General features: G+C 43.7%; 1 protein-coding gene across 3 annotated transcripts in view; it reads right to left on the bottom strand.

Annotated features, from left to right (window-relative positions):
• Positions 1–9,217: 9,217 nt before the first annotated feature.
• Positions 9,218–20,558, bottom strand: part of LOC139443413 (hypoxia-inducible factor 1-alpha-like) — a 92,752-nt gene continuing 81,411 nt past the window's right edge. For 2 of the 3 annotated variants that reach the window (XM_071224402.1, XM_071224403.1), the window contains exons 11-15: positions 19,955–20,071; positions 18,783–18,898; positions 16,763–17,001; positions 14,118–14,335; positions 9,218–11,635 (exon numbers count right to left, since the gene is read on the bottom strand). In XM_071224402.1, coding sequence (XP_071080503.1) covers positions 11,480–11,635; positions 14,118–14,335; positions 16,763–17,001; positions 18,783–18,898; positions 19,955–20,071 — 846 coding nt within the window. In that variant the 3' untranslated portion in view covers positions 9,218–11,479. The remainder of the gene's footprint in view (positions 11,636–14,117; positions 14,336–16,762; positions 17,002–18,782; positions 18,899–19,954; positions 20,072–20,558) is intronic. The other variant, XM_071224404.1, reaches the window with a different exon arrangement.

The following is a 20,558-nucleotide window of genomic DNA, read 5'->3' as shown; positions in this document are numbered from 1 at the left end:
TGCAAATCCTGCAAGCGACAGAAATTTACGAACTGGATTTCTATTTCGGTGCGCGATTTTGATTGGACAGTGCATAGACTCGTTAGTCCAGCCAACATTTAACTCCATAATACCAGCCTAGTTCGACTTGTTTGACAAACTGTGTTAATTTGCAAAAGGTTACGATAAAAGTAAGTGAAACATCAAAATATTGAAAAACAGACTCCATGTCCCTTATGAGCACCGTAAAAAAAGAGACATTTGACAAAATAGCACCACCTATAATCACCTCCTCCGTTGCGGAGGTAAAAGCTGGTTCCACAAGGACCGCCTCCGTGGTCTAGTGGTAGAGCGTCCGCCCGGAGAGCAAAAGGTCGTGGTTCGATCCCCGACAGCGTCATACTAAGAGAGCTTAAAACGTTATGGCGTTGTGAGAATGAAGTGAAGTGAAATTGGGTTTAACGTCGCTTCCAAGGGAATTGCAATTATATATAGTGTGTGTGGCTGATTGTACATGTGCTAGTCCGAACTGATGCAGATTTATAGTGCTAGCTCACTGAGATACAATGCCGCAGCTGAACACGAATACCCCACGCAGATACAGTATACTGACTCCGAGCCGACCAGTCCTTGTTCTAGCCAATTAATGCCGAGCACCAGACAGGGTAACAACAAGTACCATCTTTGAACGTCTTTTGGTATGACGCGGCCTTGCGGACGCTCTACCACAAGACCACGGAGGCCGTCCATACTGATGAAGAAGCTGCTTGTACATCAATCACGGGTATCACGTTCTCATATCAGGCGTTTGCAATCATACTTCCTTGAGGTGCAAAAGCACTAATATGTTGACTATGTTCGGTATCCGATAAACACAGACCCGTGAAGATCCGGGGTAGAATAGGTCTTCAGCACCCCGTGAAAGGCGACGATGCTTGTCGTAAAAGGCGACTAACGGGATCGGGTGGTCAGGCTCGCTGACTTGGTTGATGCATGTCATTGATCCCAATTGAGTGGATCGATGCTCATGCTGTCAATCACTGGACTGTCTGGTCCAGACTCGATAATTTACAGACCGCCGTCATATAGCTGGAATAACAACAAAGCATTGTTATTTTGTTCTGAGAGCTAAAACTAAACTACAGCATCGTCACAGTCCCATGACAGCATCAGTCATCGATCCCAATTGCAGACCACCGTCATATAGCTGGAATATTTCTGAGTGCGGCGTCAAACAACAAACAAACAAACAAACCTATAAACGCAAATTTTACTTCACGTGTTGAGCCATGCCTGTATGCAAAATATTTGTACATGATAATGCCTGTTCAAAATGCTATTGTTGTGTTATAATAAATATAAAACATTCTCTTGTGGTCCATTTCTGGCAACGGAAATGCATCTGTCTTGTACATTAAAAACATGTACCTCACGTGTACACCTCACCTCACCTCACCTCACCTCACCTTACCTCACAAAGAGAACGGACCCGTGAAGATCCAGGGTAGAATAGGTCTTCAGCAACCCATGCTTGCCACAAAAGGCGACTATGCTTGTCATAAGAGGCGACTGACGGGATCGGGTGGTCAGGCTCGTTGATTTGGTTGATGCATGTCATTGTATCCCAATTGGGTGGATCGATGCTCATGATGTCAACCACTGGATTGTCTGGCCCAGACTCGAATATTTACAGACCACCGTCATGTAGCTGGAACATTGGTGAGGGCGGCGTTAAAGAACAAACAAACAAACAATCACAAAGAAGTTGTTGTAATACTGATAGTGTTTCAGTAGACCTTTAGTGACAGTTTCGTAGAAATAGTGGTTTGAAACCCCCGTAAAAGGTAATTGTTTTCCTCGTTGGTATCAATAGGATAAAATATCGCTAGAATAAAACAATCCAATGTGGTTACACTAGACTAACATCTAGTCTCTGAAATGAACATATCGTACAAAAAAATAGTTGTTAAATTATCTTAATGAATATTCAATAAAAAGACTCTTTTTATTTTCTTATATTGCAGAAAAGTAGACTTGCCAAAAATTATAGACTTGCATGGGCTGTATTTGATATATTTGTATCAGGGTCTGTAATAATGTATTTAAAGATATGGCTACACGTGTGTTCATGTTTGAGAAAGTGTTGTAACGTCTAGAAACAGGAATGTTGACATGTCCCTCTATCATAGGATTAACACATGTATCAATATTGATAACGTCAATGAGTGAGGAGAAAAGCACATTTCTCTGCTGTACTGATTTGAAACAATGGAGATCGATAACATTGTCAAAATGCCGAAGAGTCGAAAGCATGTTTCCGGCAATATTCATCTTTCTTTCGGAAAGAGTTCGTGACAACACTTTACCACTTTGACATTCACAGAACAATACTCATTTTGGGCGACTAACGGGGTCGGGTGGTTAGGCTCACTGACTCAGTTGATGCATGTCATCGATCCCAATTGCGTGGATCGATGCTGATGTTGTCAATCACTGGATTGCCTGGTCCAGACTCGATTAATAACAGACCACCGTCATATAACTTGAATATTGCTGAGTGCAGCGTTAAACAACAACAAAACAAAACAATATATATATTTATTTATTTTTGGTGGGGGGCAATATTTCTCTCCTGCTTTGGTCAGTTGGATTTAAAACAGTGTTTCAGTAATGACGGGGCGCCAGCTTAATATAAGATGACTAGGTCACGTGTGCAAAAAGCAATAATGATATTGACAAAACAAGAATAATTATTATTTGGGCGAATCCGGGATTCGAACACATGACTAGCTGATCCCGTCACGGACAGGGGGCGCAACTCCACATATAAATCACGGATGGTTGACTAATAGATTGCTGAAGTGTTTTTTGGCAAGAGAGTAAACATGATGGGAAGTCTCCCACTGAAATTATATTTATAAATATTATCAAACATTGACATCAGTAGTTGGTTAAGAAAAGTAGAGTCTGTTGAATTCAATTACCTTGATATCGACCAGGCATTAAAACTTTTGTTTACTCCAAGATAAATTGACACCAACTGCTGGGTAACCAATAAACCATTTACATGGCATAGAACTAGTTCTTAAATGCAAGGGAAGCAACTCTGCAGGGTAATAGTGTCAGCTCAGATCACTGGGTGAGCTGAACGATAAGGAGCTTCCATCATGGAAGTTCGACCATTATGCGAGGTGCTCCGGGTCGAGATTAGCATAACCCACCGTGTGCATATTGCTATGTTGGCACTTGTAGTACAATATGTGTCATTTGTGGTCTTGCTGATCTGGGGTAAGAATTGATCTTCAGCAACCCAAGCTTGTCCTCATATCCCAGTTGTGTAGAATGATGCTCGAGATGTCAATCAGTGGATTGTCTGGTTCTTCGGACAGCTTCTTGTGCTAGGAACGAATTTGAAATCTGTTTTATAGGGAATCTTCTCTTTATCCCTTGTGTCCTTGCTTGCTGTACATCAGTAGCTGATATATGTTATAACATTAATCTATGAGTGTCCCCTAGGTGAATCTGCAGGTGTGTCTCCTAGTTAGGTGTGTCCCCTACGTGTGTATCTTCCAGGGCTGTCTCCCAGTTAGGTGTGTCCCCTAGGTGTGTATCTTCCAGGGTTGCCTCCCAGTTAGGTGTATCCCCTAGGTGTGTATCTTCCAGGGCTGTCTCCCAGTTAGGTGTATCACCTAGGTGTGTATCTTCCAGGGCTGTCTCCCAGTTAGGTGTATCCCCTAGATGTATATCTTCCAGGGCTGTCTCCTAGTTAGGTGTATCCCCTAGGTGTGTATCTTCCAGGGTTTCCTAGTTAGGTGTGTCAACTACGTGTGTATCTTCCAGGACTGTCTCCCAGTTAGGTGTATCCCCTGGGTGTGTATCTTCCAGGGTTTCCTAGTTAGGTGTGTCAACTACGTGTGTATCTTCCAGGACTGTCTCCCAGTTAGGTGTATCCCCTGGGTGTGTATCTTCCAGGGTTGTCTCCCAGTTAGGTGTGTCAACTACGTGTGTATCTTCCAGGGTTACCTCCCAGTTAGGTGTGTCAACTACGTGTGTATCTTCTAGGGCTGTCTCCCAGTTAGGTGTATCCCCTAGATGTGTATCTTCTAGGGCTGTCTCCCAGTTAGGTGTGTCCCCTAGGTGTGTATCTTCCAGGGTTGTCTCCCAGTTAGGTGTATCCCCTGGGTGTGTTTCTTCCAGGGTTTCCCAGTTAGGTGTGTCAACTACGTGTGTATCTTCCAGGGCTGTCTCCCAGTTAGGTGTATCCCCTGGGTGTGTATCTTCCAGGGTTGTCTCCCAGTTAGGTGTATCAACTAGGTGTGTATCTTCCAGGGTTGTCTCCCAGTTAGGTGTATGCCCTGGGTGGGTATCTTCCAGGATTGTCTCCCAGTTAGGTGTATGCCCTAGGTGTGTATCTTCCAGGGCTGTCTCCCAGTTAGGTGTATGCCCTGAACTGGGAGACACTGGATACACCTAGTTGGGTGACAACCCTGGAAGATACACATCTCACAGCTGTCTCCATTAGATGTGTGTCTCACAACTGTGTCCACTCGGTGTGCATCTCACATCTGTGACCACTAGGTGTGCATCTCACAGTTGTGACCACTAGGTGTGCATCTCACAGTTGTGACCACTAGGTGTGCATCTCACAGTTGTGACCACTAGGTGTGCATCTCACAGCTGTGTCCACTCGGTGTGCATCTCACAGCTGTGACCACTAGGTGTGCATCTCACAGTTGTGACCACTAGGTGTGCATCTCACAGTTGTGACCACTAGGTGTGCATCTTGCAGCTGTGTCCACTAGGTGTGCGTCTCACAGGTGTGACCACTAGGTGTGCATCTCACAGTTGTGTCCACTCGGTGTGCATCTCACAGCTGTGACCACTAGGTGTGCATCTCACAGTTGTGACCACTCGTTGTGCATCTCACAGCTGTGTCCACTAGGTGTGCATCTCACAGTTGTGACCACTAGGTGTGCATCTCACAGCTGTGACCACTAGTTGTGCATCTCACAGTTGTGACCACTAGTTGTGCTTCTCATAGCTGTGTCCACTAGGTGTGTGTCTCACAGCTGTGACCACTAGGTGTGCATCTCACAGTTGTGACCACTAGGTGTGCATCTCACAGCTGTGACCACTAGGTGTGCATCTCACAGTTGTGACCACTAGTTGTGCTTCTCACAGCTGTGTCCACTAGGTGTGTGTCTCACAGCTGTGACCACTAGGTGTGCATCTCACAGTTGTGACCACTAGGTGTGCATCTCACAGCTGTGTCCACTAGGTGTGCATCTCACAGTTGTGACCACTAGTTGTGCTTCTCACAGCTGTGTCCACTAGGTGTGTGTCTCACAGCTGTGACCACTAGGTGTGCATCTCACAGTTGTGACCACTAGGTGTGCATCTCACAGCTGTGTCCACTAGGTGTGCATCTCACAGTTGTGACCACTATTTGTGCGTCTCACAGGTGTGTCCACTAGGTGTGCATCTCACAGCTGTGTCCACTAGGTGTGCGTCTCACAGTTGTGACCACTAGTTGAGCATCTCACAGTTGTGTCCACTAGGTGTGCGTCTCACAGCTGTGTCCACTAGGTGTGCATCTCACAGCTGTGTCCACTAGGTGTGCATCTCACAGCTGTGTCCACTAGGTGTGCGTCTCACAGATGTGTCCACTACTTGTGCTTCTCACAGATGTGTCCACTAGGTGTGCGTCTCACAGCTGTGTCCACTAGTTGTGCATCTCATTGCTGTGTCCACTAGTTGTGTGTCTCACAGATGTGTCCACTAGGTGTGTGTCTCACAGATGTGTCCACTAGGTGTGCGTCTCACAGCTGTGTCCACTAGTTGTGCATCTCACAGCTGTGTCCACTAGTTGTACATCTCATAGCTCTGTCCACTAGGTGGACGTCTCACAGCTATGTCAACTAGGTGTGTGTTTCCTAGTTGTGTCCCGAGGGCTATATTCCCAATGTTTCTCTCACAGTTGTGTCCACTAGGTGTGTGTCTCACAGCTGTGTCCACTAGTTGTGCATCTCAAGCTGTGTCTACTAGGTGTGCGTCTCAGAGCTGTGTCCACTAGGTGTGCGTCTCACAGCTGTGAACACTAGCTGTTTGTCTTACAGTTGTGTCCAGTAGGTGTGTGTCTTACAGTTGTGTCCAGTAGGTGTTCGTTTCCTAGTTGTGTCCGAGGGCTATATTCCCAATATCTTTCTCACAGTTGTGTCCACTAGATGTCTGTCTCCTAGGTGTGTCCACTAAGTGTGTGTTTCCTAGTTGTGTCTCAAGGGCTATATTCCCCATGTCCGTCTCCTTGGTGTGTGTTTCCTAGTTGTGTCCCAAGAGCTATATTCCCAATGTCTGTCCCGTAGGTGTGTCCCGAGGGTTATATTCACCATGTCTGTCTCCTAGGTGTGTCCCGAGGACTATATTCCCCATGTCTGTCTCCTAGGTGTGTCCACTAGATGTGTGTTTCCTAGTTGTGTCCCGAGGGCTATAGTCCCCATGTCTGTCTCCTAGGTGTGTCCCGAGGGCTATATTCCTCATGTCTGTCTCCCAGGTTTGTCCACTAAGTGTGTGTTTCCTAGTTGTGTCCCGAGGGCTATATTCCCCATGTCTGTCTCCTAGGTGTGTCCCGAGGGCTATATTCCCCATGTCTGTCTCCTTGGTGTGTGTTTCCTAGTTGTGTCCCGAGGGCTATATTCCCCATGTCTGTCTCCTAGGTGTGTCCCGAGGGCTATATTCCCCATGTCTCTCTCCCAGGTGTGTCCAGTAGGTGTGTGTTTCCTAGTTGTGTCCCGAGAGCTATATTCCCCATGTCTGTCTCCCAGGTGTGTCCCGAGGGCTATATTCCCCATGTCTGTCTCCTTGGTGTGTCCCGAGGGCTATATTCCCCATGTCTGTCTCCTAGGTGTGTCCTGAGGGCTATATTCCCCATGTCTGTCTCCCTGGTGTGTCCAGTAGGTGTTAGTTTCCTAGTTGTGTCCCGAGAGCTATATTCCCCATGTCGGTCTCCTAGGTGTGTCCCGAGGGCTACATTCCCCACGTCTGTCTCCTAGGTGTGTCCCGAGGGCTATATTCCCCATGTCTGTCTCATAGTTGTGTCCCGAGAGCTATATTCCCCATGTCTGTCTCCTAGGTGTGTCCTGAGGGCTATATTCCCCATGTCTGTCTCCTAGGTGTGTCCAGTAGGTGTGTGTTTCCTAGTTGTGTCCCGAGGGCTATATTCCCCATGTCTGTCTCCTAGGTGTGTCCCGAGGGCTATATTCCCCATTTCTGTCTCCTCGGTGTGTCCCGGGGGCTATAGTCCCCATGTCTGTCTCCTAGGTGTGTCCCGAGGGCTATAGTCCCCATGTCTGTCTCCTAGGTGTGTGTTTCCTAGTTGTGTCCCGAGGGCTATATTCCCCATGTCTGTCTCCTAGGTGTTTCCCGAGGGCTATATTCCCCATGTCTGTCTCCCAGGTGTGTTTTCTAGGTGTGTGTTTCCTAGTTGTGTCCTGAGGGCTATATTCCCCATGTCTGTCTCCTAGGTGTGTCCACTAGATATGTGTTTCCTAGTTGTGTCCCGAGGGCTATATTCCCCATGTCTGTCTCCCAGGTGTGTCCCGAGGGCTATATTCCCCATGTCTGTCTCCTAGGTGTGTCCCGAGGGCTATATTCTCCATGTCTGTCTCCTAGGTGTGTCCACTAGATGTGGGTTTCCTAGTTGTGTCCCGAGGGCTATATTCCCCATGTCTGTCTCCTAGGTGTGTCCCGAGGGCTATATTCCCCATGTCTGTCTCCTAGGTGTGTCCCGAGGGCTATAGTCCCCATGTCTGTCTCCTATGTGTGTCCCGAGGGCTATATTCCCCATGTCTGTCTCCTAGGTGTGTGTTTCCTAGTTGTGTCCCGAGGGCTATATTCCCGATGTCTGTCTCCTAGGTGTGTCTCGAGGGCTATATTCCCCATGTCTGTCTCCCAGGTGTGTTTTCTAGGTGTGTGTTTCCTAGTTGTGTCCCGAGGGCTATATTCCCCATGTCTGTCTCCTAGGTGTGTCCCGAGCGCTATATTCCCCATGTCTGTCTCCTATGTGTGTCCCGAGGGCTATATTCCCCATGTCTGTCTCCTAGGTGTGTCCCGAGGGCTATATTCCCCATGTCTGTCTCCCAGGTGTGTCCAGTAGGTGTGTGTTTCCTCGTTGTGTCCCGAGGGCTATATTCTCCATGTCTGTCTCCTAGGTGTGTCCCGAGGGCTATATTCCCCATGTCTGTCTCCTAGGTGTGTCCACTAGATGTGTGTTTCCTAGTTGTGTTCCGAGGGCTATATTCCCCATGTCTGTCTCCCAGGTGTGTCCAGAGGGCTATATTCCCCATGTCTGTCTCCTAGGTGAGTCCCGAGGACTATATTCCCCATGTCTGTCTCCCAGGTGTGTCCAGTAGGTGTGTGTTTCCTAGTTGTGTCCCGAGGGCTATATTCCCCATGTCTGTCTCCTAGGTGTGTCCCGAGGGCTATATTCCCCATGTCTGTCTCCTAGGTGTATCCCGAGGGCTATATTCCCCATGTCTGTCTCCTAGGTGTGTCCCGGGGGCTAAATTCCCCATGTCTGTCTCCTAGGTGTGTCCACTAGATGTGTGTTTCCTGGTTGTGTTCCGAGGGCTATATTCCCCATGTCTGTCTCCTAGGTGTGTCCCGAGGGCTATATTCCCCATGTCTGTCTCCTAGGTGTATCCCGAGGGCTATATTCCCCATGTCTGTCTCCTAGGTGTGTCCCGGGGGCTAAATTCCCCATGTCTGTCTCCTAGGTGTGTCCACTAAGTGTGTGTTTCCTAGTTGTGTGTCAAGGGCTATATTCCCCATGTCTGTCTCCTAGGTGTGTCCCGAGGGCTATATTCCCCATGTCTGTCTCCTTGGTGTGTGTTTCCTAGTTGTGTCCCGAGAGCTATATTCCCCATGTCTGTCTCCTAGGTGTGTCCTGAGGGCTATATTCCCAATGTCTGTCTCCTAGGTGTGTCCCGAGGGCTATATTCCCCATGTCTGTCTCCTAGTTGTGTCCCGAGGGCTATATTCCCCATGTCTGTCTCCTAGTTGTGTCCCGAGGGCTATATTCCCCATGTCTGTCTCCTAGGTGTGTCCCGAGGGCTATATTCCTCATGTCTGTCTCCCAGGTGTGTTTTCTAGGTGTGTGTTTCCTAGTTGTGTCCCGAGGGCTATATTCCCCATGTCTGTCTCCCAGCATCATGGAGCCGCTGCATAACAACACCACTAACACTGGAATAAAGATGACTTTATTTCTATCATAATAATACCATTAATAACACACTGTGTCAAATATTTGTAACAAAATGCATCTGAAAAATATGGGAGAATATTAAAAATATGCGAGTATGAGTGAAGCTCTCTGTTGCGAGAGTGATTTCAAAAATTTTCTTAACATGACCAAATTGAAACAACTGTGAGAAATCTATGTTGTACATATATTCAAGTACAATTGTAACAAATCTAAGTTGTATTTCAAACCATGTCCAATAAAAAATACTCCTCTCTCTCTCCCATACCAACATCATGAAAATGTGAATTTTCAAAACATTAAAAAATTACAAATTTTCAATTCTGTAGCATGATCTGAAGAATAATATTGCCAATATCAGAGTGAATAATCCATGATCAATCACTGTTTCCAATACACTCAGCCACATTCTTGATAGCATACACTACAGAACATAGCAACAACTCGTTAACAACAACGTGGATGTGATGTGGGATGAGATGAGACTAGATCAAGTCAAAGTTAAGTATATGAGATTTGAACTACTGGGAAGAGCTGTTTTGTCATTTTTGTGCTTTTTTCCATGAACTTCTATATCAGCTGCGTATCACCTCCCAATACTTCATTTTGATTGGGTGAAATTCAGGCATATTAATCATGTGTTGTTTCCATGGTAATGCTGGCAGTGAGCTTGGTCCCACTACACTCCAATAAAAACCACATACTGTTCTACGAATCATTCTTTTTTTTTTGGACATTTTTAGTATAATATTTATATATATTTCATAATACAACAAATAACAATACGATAATGCCTGTTTGACATGAATCGCCAAACTAGACACAGAATGGCACAATGGTGGTCAAATATGGGATTAAGATTCTTTTTAAAGCACATCAACATGCTCTATACATATCCAGAACCACAATGCTGGACCCCGTTCCGCAAAGTGATCTTAGCGCTCAGGCGATCGTTACTCAATACTTTAATTTAACATCAACTGAAGACAGTTGCAGTGATTAAACCGCATTGTTGGTTCACCACGCAATAGTAGTGCTAAGACGATCCTCTCCTATAAGTCTATTCAAAATAGACAAGATCCCTTTGTGGAACAGCGTCCTGGTCAGCTATGAAAACAATCTATCAGCAGAAACAATTAAATGTCAGTCATCTTCAGAAATTGGATTTTTTTAAACTTGTCCAGAGGAAACTTTATTTCACTAGTCCTCTCAGCTTGAAGCTAGTCCTGCTAGATCGAGACAAAAATGTTTAATATTTTTACATTATCCACCAGTTTTATTCAGTTACAATGATTTGAAAAATTGATGCATGGAGAACTGGTGAAGAATTACAGCCCTGAAATGATACACCAACGAGGGCTACCATCATTGGACGTTTACTTGTCTTGGCTAGCAGACGTGTGAATTTCAAAGGCTGCCATATTACTTACAAACAAGACAGCACACATTACATAAAACACATCACAAGGCTGTCTGAATATTTGTAAAGTTTTACTTTAGTATACATTTCTTAAGATAAACTCACCTATGTTATTTCACATCTTACTGAGCTTAAAATGTAAAGAAGCTGAACACAATTTTACAAAACAAACCAAATAATTTAATTCTGAATTTTAATCGTTTTTCTGTTAAAAAACATTTTTCTGTTCACCGGCAGTCTTGGAAATTAAGTATAAAACATAAAAAGGTTGTGGATGATGGATGGACAATAGAATGGACGATGTCCCAAATGTTCATGGACCGTCTGTCCAATTTATTTGGAAAAGAATTCCTCTTCACCTATCTCACATCAACTGTCGCTGATGCAAAAAGACGACAAGAAATTTCTTTGTGCACGAAATGACGCATCCATGGTCATAATGAAAGCAAAATTATGATTCTGTGAAGCAAAAAAGAAAGTCAAGAGATTAAACCTCTTGTTGAAACAAATCCACTCTGCAGTCCAATGAACAAGAACACTTTCCTATATAGCGAAAGTGTCTGCAGCAAAATACCAATAAAACACATGACATGATTACACAGGAAACCATCAAGAATAAGTAAACCAATATTAGTGCCTGTTTACACTGGCTAGGGGAAGATAATCAAATCTCATTTATCCAAGAAGTGTGCCCGGGGCAGTCTATCGTACTATCCTACAAGCGTGCAGATCAGTGCTACCCTGAAGCTGCACAATCGGGGGCAAGTTGCTTCCCCGTGTCTAAATCGTGTTCCCACCTCGTAGAGGTCGAGGTTGCCACTTGGCTACATGGCGGCGGCCAGGTTGCGCTTGTTGAGCCGACAGTCCGCATCAAGGGCTTGTCGCAGATCCTCACCTTGCAGAAGATGTTGAGATTGCACGGGGGCGTTCACTTCACAGTCTTGGCGAGTCAAATCCGTGAACAAAGTATCATGTTTCAACTGAAATAAGAAAATGAACAGAACAGGTAAAATCCCAGGTAAAATTGTTTCAGTTCCTGGTTTGCCACTGCTATACCTCTGTAAATGTTTGTAAATGTCAGAGATCTGCAAGACTCCTGGCTTTTCTCCAACATTCAGCTGACATGATGCATGATATAACCAATATCCTTCTCTAAGTGGCATTAACACCAAGTCTAAACGGACATGGAGATATCTATCTAGTCAATGAATAAAAACTGTTTAATGCTGAAGTAGGTACTATAACCTGTATGTAACTGAATGAGTTGGGTTTTAACACCACTTTGAACGGTATATCACGATTAATAGCTAAAATGGATAGAATTATCCTTAAACCGCCTGCATGTTATCAGAAATGAGCGGGCCACTGTAACTTGATAATGCCCTCATATTGCTTGACGATGGGCCACTACCATGCCTGCTGCTAGGTGACATCACGTTCAAAAGTGACAACATCAGGTTTGCTCGGTGACGTTTCCATGGTTGTAAAAGTGGGTCAGTGACATTCATTGATTGCAGTAAATTTTTCAAAACAGATATTGTGGTTTATTTTCCTTTGATAAATTCTATCCATTTTAGCTATAGAACAGTAAAGCTATTTTTCAGGACATCATCATTTGCAGAAGCCCTTATAGCATCAGCAGAATATGAGGGAAGGAAACCGAGGAGAAGATGGTCTTACACCCCCCAAGCACCTGAGAGTCTTGTGTTCTGGAAGATGACCCAACTGTGCCTACTTTATGTAAATGAGAGTCGGTCGGGTAGCCTAGTGGTTAAAGCGTTCGCTCGTCACGCCGAAGACCCGGGTTCGTTTCCCGACATGGGTACAATGTGTGAAGCCCATTTCTGGTGTCCCCTGCCGTAATATTGCTGGAATATTGCTAAAAGCGGCGTAAAACCATACTCACTCTCTCTCTTATGTAAATCAAAAGCATCTGACCAAACATATTGCAATGCACAAGCATTTGGCTGGTAGCTATTTTGGCTACTTGGCTCAAGGACAGACTATATAGTTGCAAGAACAACCGGGCTCTGCTTTGTCTCTTCCTTTGTTGTTGCAACTACACTTTTATACACAGTGATATCCTATCCTTGTTCTCCGTGCAATGGGCTGAACCCCATGAAGATGACCTGACATTTTGTTTGTTTGTTTGTTTGTTTGTTTTTAACGTTGTACTCGGCAATATTCCAGCAATATGATGGCGGTCTGTAAATAATCGAGTCTGGACCTGACAATACAGTGATTGACATCATGAGCATCGATCCACCCAATTGGGATACCATGACATGCATCAACCAAGTCAGCGAGCTTGACCAGCCGATCCAATTAGTCGCCTCTTACGACAAGCATAGTCGCCTTTTATGGCAAGCATGGGTTGCGGAAGACCTATTCTACCCCAGATCTTCACAGTTCTTCACCTGACGTAATATCTCCAGATAATCAAGGTTATTCCCCAGGATTATATATATCCATCCCGGGGAATATTGTACAGTATCTGTGGGATTTCCCCCTCCACATTAAGTGTCCTGTTACTAGTGCCTGTTTCTTGGGTTGGAACCCGTACACAGTGCAGGATATTTCAGTAATGATTCTTATCATGTTTCCATTTTGGCCCCATGAAAAGTGGGATTAGGTTTTGACGTCATTCTTTGGCTGTGTGGAACATAGTATGTTTAGTTATAGTGGCTGTGTGGAACAAAGTATGTTTAGTTTTAGTGGCTGTGTGGAACATAGTATGTTTAGTTTTAGTGGCTGTGTGGAACATAGTATGTTTAGTTTTAGTGGCGGTGGCTGTGTGGAACAAAGTATGTTTAGTTTTAGTGGCTGTGTGGAACATAGTATGTTTAGTTTTAGTGGCGGTGGCTGTGTGGAACAAAGTATGTTTAGTTTTAGTGGCTGTGTGGAACATAGTATGTTTAGTTTTAGTGGCGGTGACTGTGTGGAACATAGTATGTTTAGTTTTAGTGGCTGTGTGGAACATAGTATGTTTAGTTTTAGTGGCGGTGGCTGTGTGGAACAAAGTATGTTTAGTTTTAGTGGCTGTGTGGAACATAGTATGTTTAGTTTTAGTGGCGGTGACTGTGTGGAACATAGTATGTTTAGTTTTAGTGGCTGTGTGGAACATAGTATGTTTAGTTTAAGTGGCTGTGTGGAACATAGTATGTTTAGTTTTAGTGGCGGTGACTGTGTGGAACATAGTATGTTTAGTTTTAGTGGCTGTGTGGAACATAGTATGTTTAGTTTTAGTGGCTGTGTGGAACATAGTATGTTTAGTTTTAGTGGCTGTGGGGAACATAGTATGTTTAGTTATAGTGGCTGTGTGGAACATAGTATGTATAGTTTTAGTGGCTGTGTGGAACATAGTATCTTTAGTTTTAGTGTTCTTAAATATTAAAATGAAGGAAAGAGATTCATATCTATCTATCCCTTTTAGTTGTCTCAAATTTTCAAGTTCATTCTTACCCCACGCATTCGTTGGAGAGTTGAGTTGACTTTGTAACCATGGTTACGGTCTTCACCAGTGAGTAATAAATTAAGTAATACGCTTTCCTTGGTGGGCAAACCTTCTGGAAGACAAAATGGATTTACGCTGAAGCGACAGCTTTTGCCCGGTATCATGGACCTCATGGGCGGAGGTGGCAGCAACAGCGTTTGGAATTGCCTGCTTGGAGTGGACATGACTGAAAGAATAAACAGTCTCCAAGAACCTGGGACAACCATCACTTGTCAGAATGGTGAGTTTTAAAGATGCAGGGATTATTGGCATGCCAAGGATTCAAGCCAAGACAGCGTTGCCATGGTTACTGACAGTGATAGCATTCATTAGTGTTATATTTTTAGGTCATTCGGGTGAGTCAAAAAGTTAAGGTTAGTCAACCAATTTGCTATATGTTTCCATGGTTACTGACAGGAATGGCATTCATCGGTTTGATCAACATTCACAAGTGTCAAAAAGCTGAGGGTAAGTAGTTATAGTGGCAGGCATTCCAAAGGCTGTTACAAAGGTTAATATCATTCAACAGCATATATAACAATAGTAGGATCAAGTCATCACTTGTAAGACATATAGAGAGAGAAGCTTTGACTCTCCTGCAGTTTCACACCTTGTCATGCGAGCCTTCAACATCATAGTGCATATTTACATCAAGCCTGCTTCAGAAGGAGGTTTGAACAAGAACTCCTCCTCTCTATCATGTTCACTACATGCTGGGGGATGCAAGTCAACATGCAACAGTGCTAGTGTGATAAATTTGAACTTTACACACAATAACATAACATATGTACAGTAAAATACGGTTATAATGAACTCAAAGGGACCACTAATTTTAGTTCGTTATAACCGTAGTTCGTTATAAGCATATATACAGCATATATACATCAAATGGCTGGGACTAAAAAATAAGTTCGTTATATTGGTCAGTTCGTCATAAACGTGCTCGTTATAACCGAAGTTTACCGTACCTAGAAACTGTTAAGCACCGCTTACAAAATAACTCCATAAAAGTAGCCATTTCTTAAAAGTGTATACGCTGTGTTAATTTGTTTTTGACCCAAAGTGACATACTCAATAGAGAAACTGAAATCAATTATCAAGTTGCTATAGTGAGTGAGTGAGTGAGTTAGGTTTAACGCCGCTTTTAACAGTATTCCAGTCACATCGCGGCGTGTCAGCTTAATGTGGGAGGAAAGCCCGAAGTGATGCAGGTTTCAGACATTTACCACTTCGGTAAAACCCACCAGCACGGGTATGGTGCTGACAAACCTAGAAACATAATCGGGGCAAACCGGGATCAAGTTGCTATAGCTCCATAGTAGCAGTTATTGGACTACGCTTTCCAATGCTTCCTCTGAATCTCTGCATCATGAAATCGGATGCAGTACTTGTGACAGTCTAGAGGGGATGGCGCTTCCCTTTTAATCAGGTGCATATTATACAAACACACCCCAAATTGCTCTTTTTATATGAAATATTCAATTTCATAATGAAAGGCGGAGAAATGTATGATTTGATACAAATTTGAAAAACTCAAAGATTGAAAACGATATTCATACACAAACACTGTCTGAATTTAAAACATTTCACAATTTCACAGGCTATCAAAAATTCAATAAGCAGTTAGGGACTGTCATTTGTTATTCGAGGAGGTGGCTCGGATCTTATCGAAAAATACAATTTTTCCCAAAAAATGCTTGAAATATAATAATTATGCTTCAGACTGACATGTTGCAAGGTGTTAATAAAACTTGACATCACAGGGATTTATCTGGGATTCCAAACTGTTATTTGGTTCAAAATTGGGATAAGTCTGTATTTTAGAGAGTTATTTTAACATTGCATTTAATACAATCATGAAAAAAACTAGCCAGTTCCTCCTTTCTGGTTCTGTTACCAGTGATATACAAATCACCATGACGATGGTCATTACTACAGTATATCTAAAGGGGTAGGAACTTCTTCCCCCAATAGACAATAAAATTGGACTTTTTACTGATAATTGCTGCAGACATGGCGCCGAATATCGGCCTCTGAGCAGGTCAAGATAAATCCCTGAATCAATCAATGACATTTCAAACACAACTTCACATGAGGCATAATAGTCTTCTTTTACTTCCACTGAGAATAATCTTGTTGTCCAATCTATTTCATACAAATATATAGAGAATCTCACCCGAGTGTCTTTTGATATCAAATTGATAAAAGTGGAAAAATTCCAAGGCTTGCCGTGGATTATTGCCACTTTTATCAATGAGTGTTGAAATATTTGATATCAAAAGACACTCGGGTGAGATTTTATTTATCATCCAATACCATTCTTCCTACTTTTTCAATTTGTACACAGTTTTTAGCAGTGTCTTCAGCGTAAAAAGTACTGCTAACAGCTTCAGTAGCAAAGCCATTAGTGATGTCATTTGATTGTGACGTCACAATGGTCTGCATACCATTGTGATGTAATTTCATTGCAGCGATATCTACAGTGTAGACATCGCTTGATCTCATCCAAGCGATATCTCCTGTGGGAGCCAGTTTGGGAGTTTTGGATGGTAAATGTACTTACATAAATAACTTGCAACCTATAAGTGTTAAACGGATTCAGATATTCACTCACCTCCAAGCAAGGGTCTCGGATCATTCCGCTTTACTGCTTTTGCAACAGGAGGCCCTTTTTCAAGGCTATTCATGTCCAGAGGTCGTTTGACTTGTAGTAACATGGTGTCTGGCGGCTGCTTTATGCTTGCTACCACAGTACTCCCTCCGATCATGTCTCGAACACTCGGTTGCATGGGGCAGCGGGGGATCTCAAAAGGATTCTTGTCCATAAACACGGACTCTGTCCGACCGAAAAGTCTACAAAACATGCTGATGAATTAGTTACAAGTACCATTGATGTTGGTGAATGAAAATAGGTGATTTTGGAAGTAACAAGGGCATAAAGACTAGTGTTGTTCCAAAGCGAAGATCAGTGCTCATGATATCAATCACTGGTCCTGACTCGATTATTTACAGACTGCTGTCAAAAACTGGAAAATTGCTTGGTCCGGCATCAAACCACAAACAATCCATCAATATTCCTTATATATGATAATAATCTCTATTTATCAAATTTAAAAGAAAATTACATTCAAATGATCTAATAAGAATGATCATAAGGGTAAAATTAAGAAAAAGGAAAAAAGGAACAATGTTGGGAGGGGTTGGGTTAAGGATGTGGAGGGGCTTGCTTAATAAGTAAAAAAAAGTCAGAGTTACTTCCCTTCTCATACTGATCTACTTCAGAGTTTCTCTAGTTACGTATGGTACTTGTTGTTACCCTGCCTTGTCATCGGCATTAAGGGGCTAAAACAAGGACTGGTCGGCTCAAAGTCAGTATACGGTGTCTGAGTGGGGTATTCATGTTAAACTGTGGCATGGTATCTCAGTGAGCTATCACTATAAATCAGCATCAGTCCGGACGACCCTATTTCACCTCAGCTCACTATGTCCTCAAGTAAGGGTTGACCTCAGGGGCATGCTTGCAAATTCGCGTCGACACACGCATATATAAATAAGTGCAATTACCCTGGACTTGACCTTAAACCCCAATTCACCTAATTACGGAAATTCGTTGAGGAGACTCTTTGGTACCAAACCCCATTTCCAATTGTCCAGCAGTAAAACCAGGTTCAACAACCGCAGTTGTGTTTGGGCTGGGACAGGTAACTCAGGTACTCAGGTCGGGTGGGTACTGAGTAGCACCCGGGTACCCACAGGACTACCCGGACCTGTGGTTAGTCACGTGATATATTGTTCAATGACAAAAAGTATCTAAAACTATGTTTAAACTATAAGTCTCTAATGTTCGCAGTTCTTCCTGACGACTACACCCATTCCTTCTGACTTTTATATGTTTGAATAAAAGTAAAACTTCAGTCAACTTCATTGTATACACCAGATCGTTTCATACAAGTATCTAAACACAATTTATCAGAGCTACGGTCAAACTTTTCCCAATCGGACAGTTTGTACCTACCTCTTGAGACCTACAGCGAGTACCCAAGTAGGGTCGGGTAATGGGGGGGGGTGGATACCCGGGTAGTAAATTTGGACTCGTCTCAGCCCTAACTAGTCCAGTTTCCACCCTTGCTGAACTAGGCTGGTATTATGGAGTTACATTTTGGCTGGACTAACGAATCTATGCATAGTCCAATCAAAATCGCGCACCGAAATCGAAATCCAATTGTAAAATGTCGTGCAGATTTCTGTCAATTGCAGGATTTGCAAAGCATGTGCACCGCCAACTCGTTGTCAACAGATATTTTCCAAGTCTTTTCATGTTTTTAATCAAGGTGCTCACGTGATTTGATGCACTTCGCTATGTAAGACCCGTTTTATCACAATATAGATCTTGATTATCAATCAGATCGTTTTGACTGGGCGCCACCATTTTGTTTGAAACAAATGCAAGTGATACGAGAGGTGGAATCTGATTGGTCCATAGGTCCAACATAACTCGTAATAACCAATGGTGGCGCTACGGTCGAGCCCAGGAATTCCAGCCTAGTTCGGCAAGGGTGGAAACTGGATTTTTATAGCCAGTTAACTCCCTTGCCTCGGGAAGATGTAACTTGTGTGTCATGTACGTGACTTACCCTGGGTTGAAGTCACTCTGCAGTGTGAAGAGTGAGTCTGTGCTGGGAGGCACGAGGCTGAAGTCCTCGTCAGCGTTCATGGGGATGTACGGGGCTCGCATGTTCAGGTCCACGTCCTACACACAGCAGTCACAGTCAGTTGCAACAACACGCAAATATAAAACTCAACTTATTATAGCAATAATCAGATACTGTAAATTGTGAAATTAATGCGTCTCCAAAAGAATGCGACCACTGGACCCTAGCCAAAATTGCGACTCAATATGAAAGCGACACCCCTTCCTCTCAAGCATCAGTGGATTTCTATCAAAAGAAAATGTCCTCTGTCAGGTTTACGGAAGAATCCTCACCGTAATCAATCTTTTCATTAATCCAATTACCCACCAAATAGCACCGCTTACTAGCACTGAGTAAAGTCCTTACGCTAAAACAATACATGCGCGCTGGCACTGTGTTGCGTCTGTGGGGACTTGCAGGTGTGATCAGTGATGACATAAGTGAGTAGAACGCTTGTCTTGACTCCAGCAGTGAAAATTGGAATACATAGCTGTTTGTTTTCAGCGTATGTCTAAGTTGGTATTTCTGCTATCCAAAATGTCTTATTGTTGATATAAATGCGATGTTTAATAATGGGAGCAAAGACTTGCATTTTTCGCATTTAATTCACGCTCGTGTTAATTTCAAGATTTACAGCATCCTTAAGAAGAGATAGGCCCTGGGGTGGCGTTATGTCATGAGAAAATCTGATTTACTTTCCCCAATGTAGACACTATGCACTGAATAGAAAAGAAATTACATGGATCAAGGGCCATAACTGTAAAAGCACAAAATCTAAATCTACAGCACCAATTACAAACTCAGCCTCAACAAGAATCTCTTCATGACGAGGGATGTTTATATACTTTATATACTTTATATACTTAATATACAAGTGCTGCTCAATAAACAGTGGTGTGGAATACATCAGCGTATGTCTAAATTGGTATTTTTGCTATCCAAAACCATTGAACAAGACTGAGCTAGTTGGGATTTTACTTTGAAATACCGTACTCCCATCTAAGCAACCTTTGAATGAGTCATTACTATCAAAATACTGTATTAGAAAGATTGAAACTAATGGAGAAGAAAATGTTGATCTTTCAACAATACATACTATTAACTCTGCAACTCACCTCCATGTCACTGTCAGAGCCTGCCTTCTGTGTGGTGTCCATCGTTGAGAAGAATTTATCCATGAGGTCGACATCAGTGGGGCTGGCGATGGTCTGGTACTCATCAGGGCTCTGAATCTGGAGGGCCGAAAGTGGGGCTACATTTATCACAAGTACTTGAAACACAGTTCCTATTTCAGCCCAAACAGACAATAAGTTTGTTATTGGGAGTTGGAACAGGAGTCGCCCTGAGTGATGAAACGGAAGCTAACCTTGGAAGACTTTCAATGGGTGAGAGGGAGCCATTACCCAGGGGGAGAGAGGCAGACTTACCCTGGGGTAGAGGCAAACGTACCCTGGGTGGGAGGGAGGCATTACCCAGGGGGAGAGAGGCAGACTTACCCTGGGGGAGAGGCAAACTTACCCTGGGGGAGAGGGAGGCATTACCCAGGGGGAGAGAGGCAGACTTACCCTGGGGTAGAGGCAAACTTACCCTGGGTGGGAGGGAGGCATTACCCAGGGGGAGAGAGGCAGACTTACCCTGGGGGAGAGGCAAACTTACCCTTGGTGGGAGGGAGGCATTACCCAGGGGGAGAGAGGCAGACTTACCCTGGGGAAGAGGCAA

Source organism: Haliotis cracherodii, unplaced genomic scaffold, assembly GCF_022045235.1.
Source record: "Haliotis cracherodii isolate W230 unplaced genomic scaffold, xgHalCrac1.p SCAF_5, whole genome shotgun sequence".
NCBI classification, from domain to species: Eukaryota; Metazoa; Mollusca; class Gastropoda; order Lepetellida; family Haliotidae; genus Haliotis; species Haliotis cracherodii.
The sequence above is the reverse complement of the archived record's forward strand: the minus strand, read 5'-3'. Positions and strand labels throughout refer to the sequence as shown.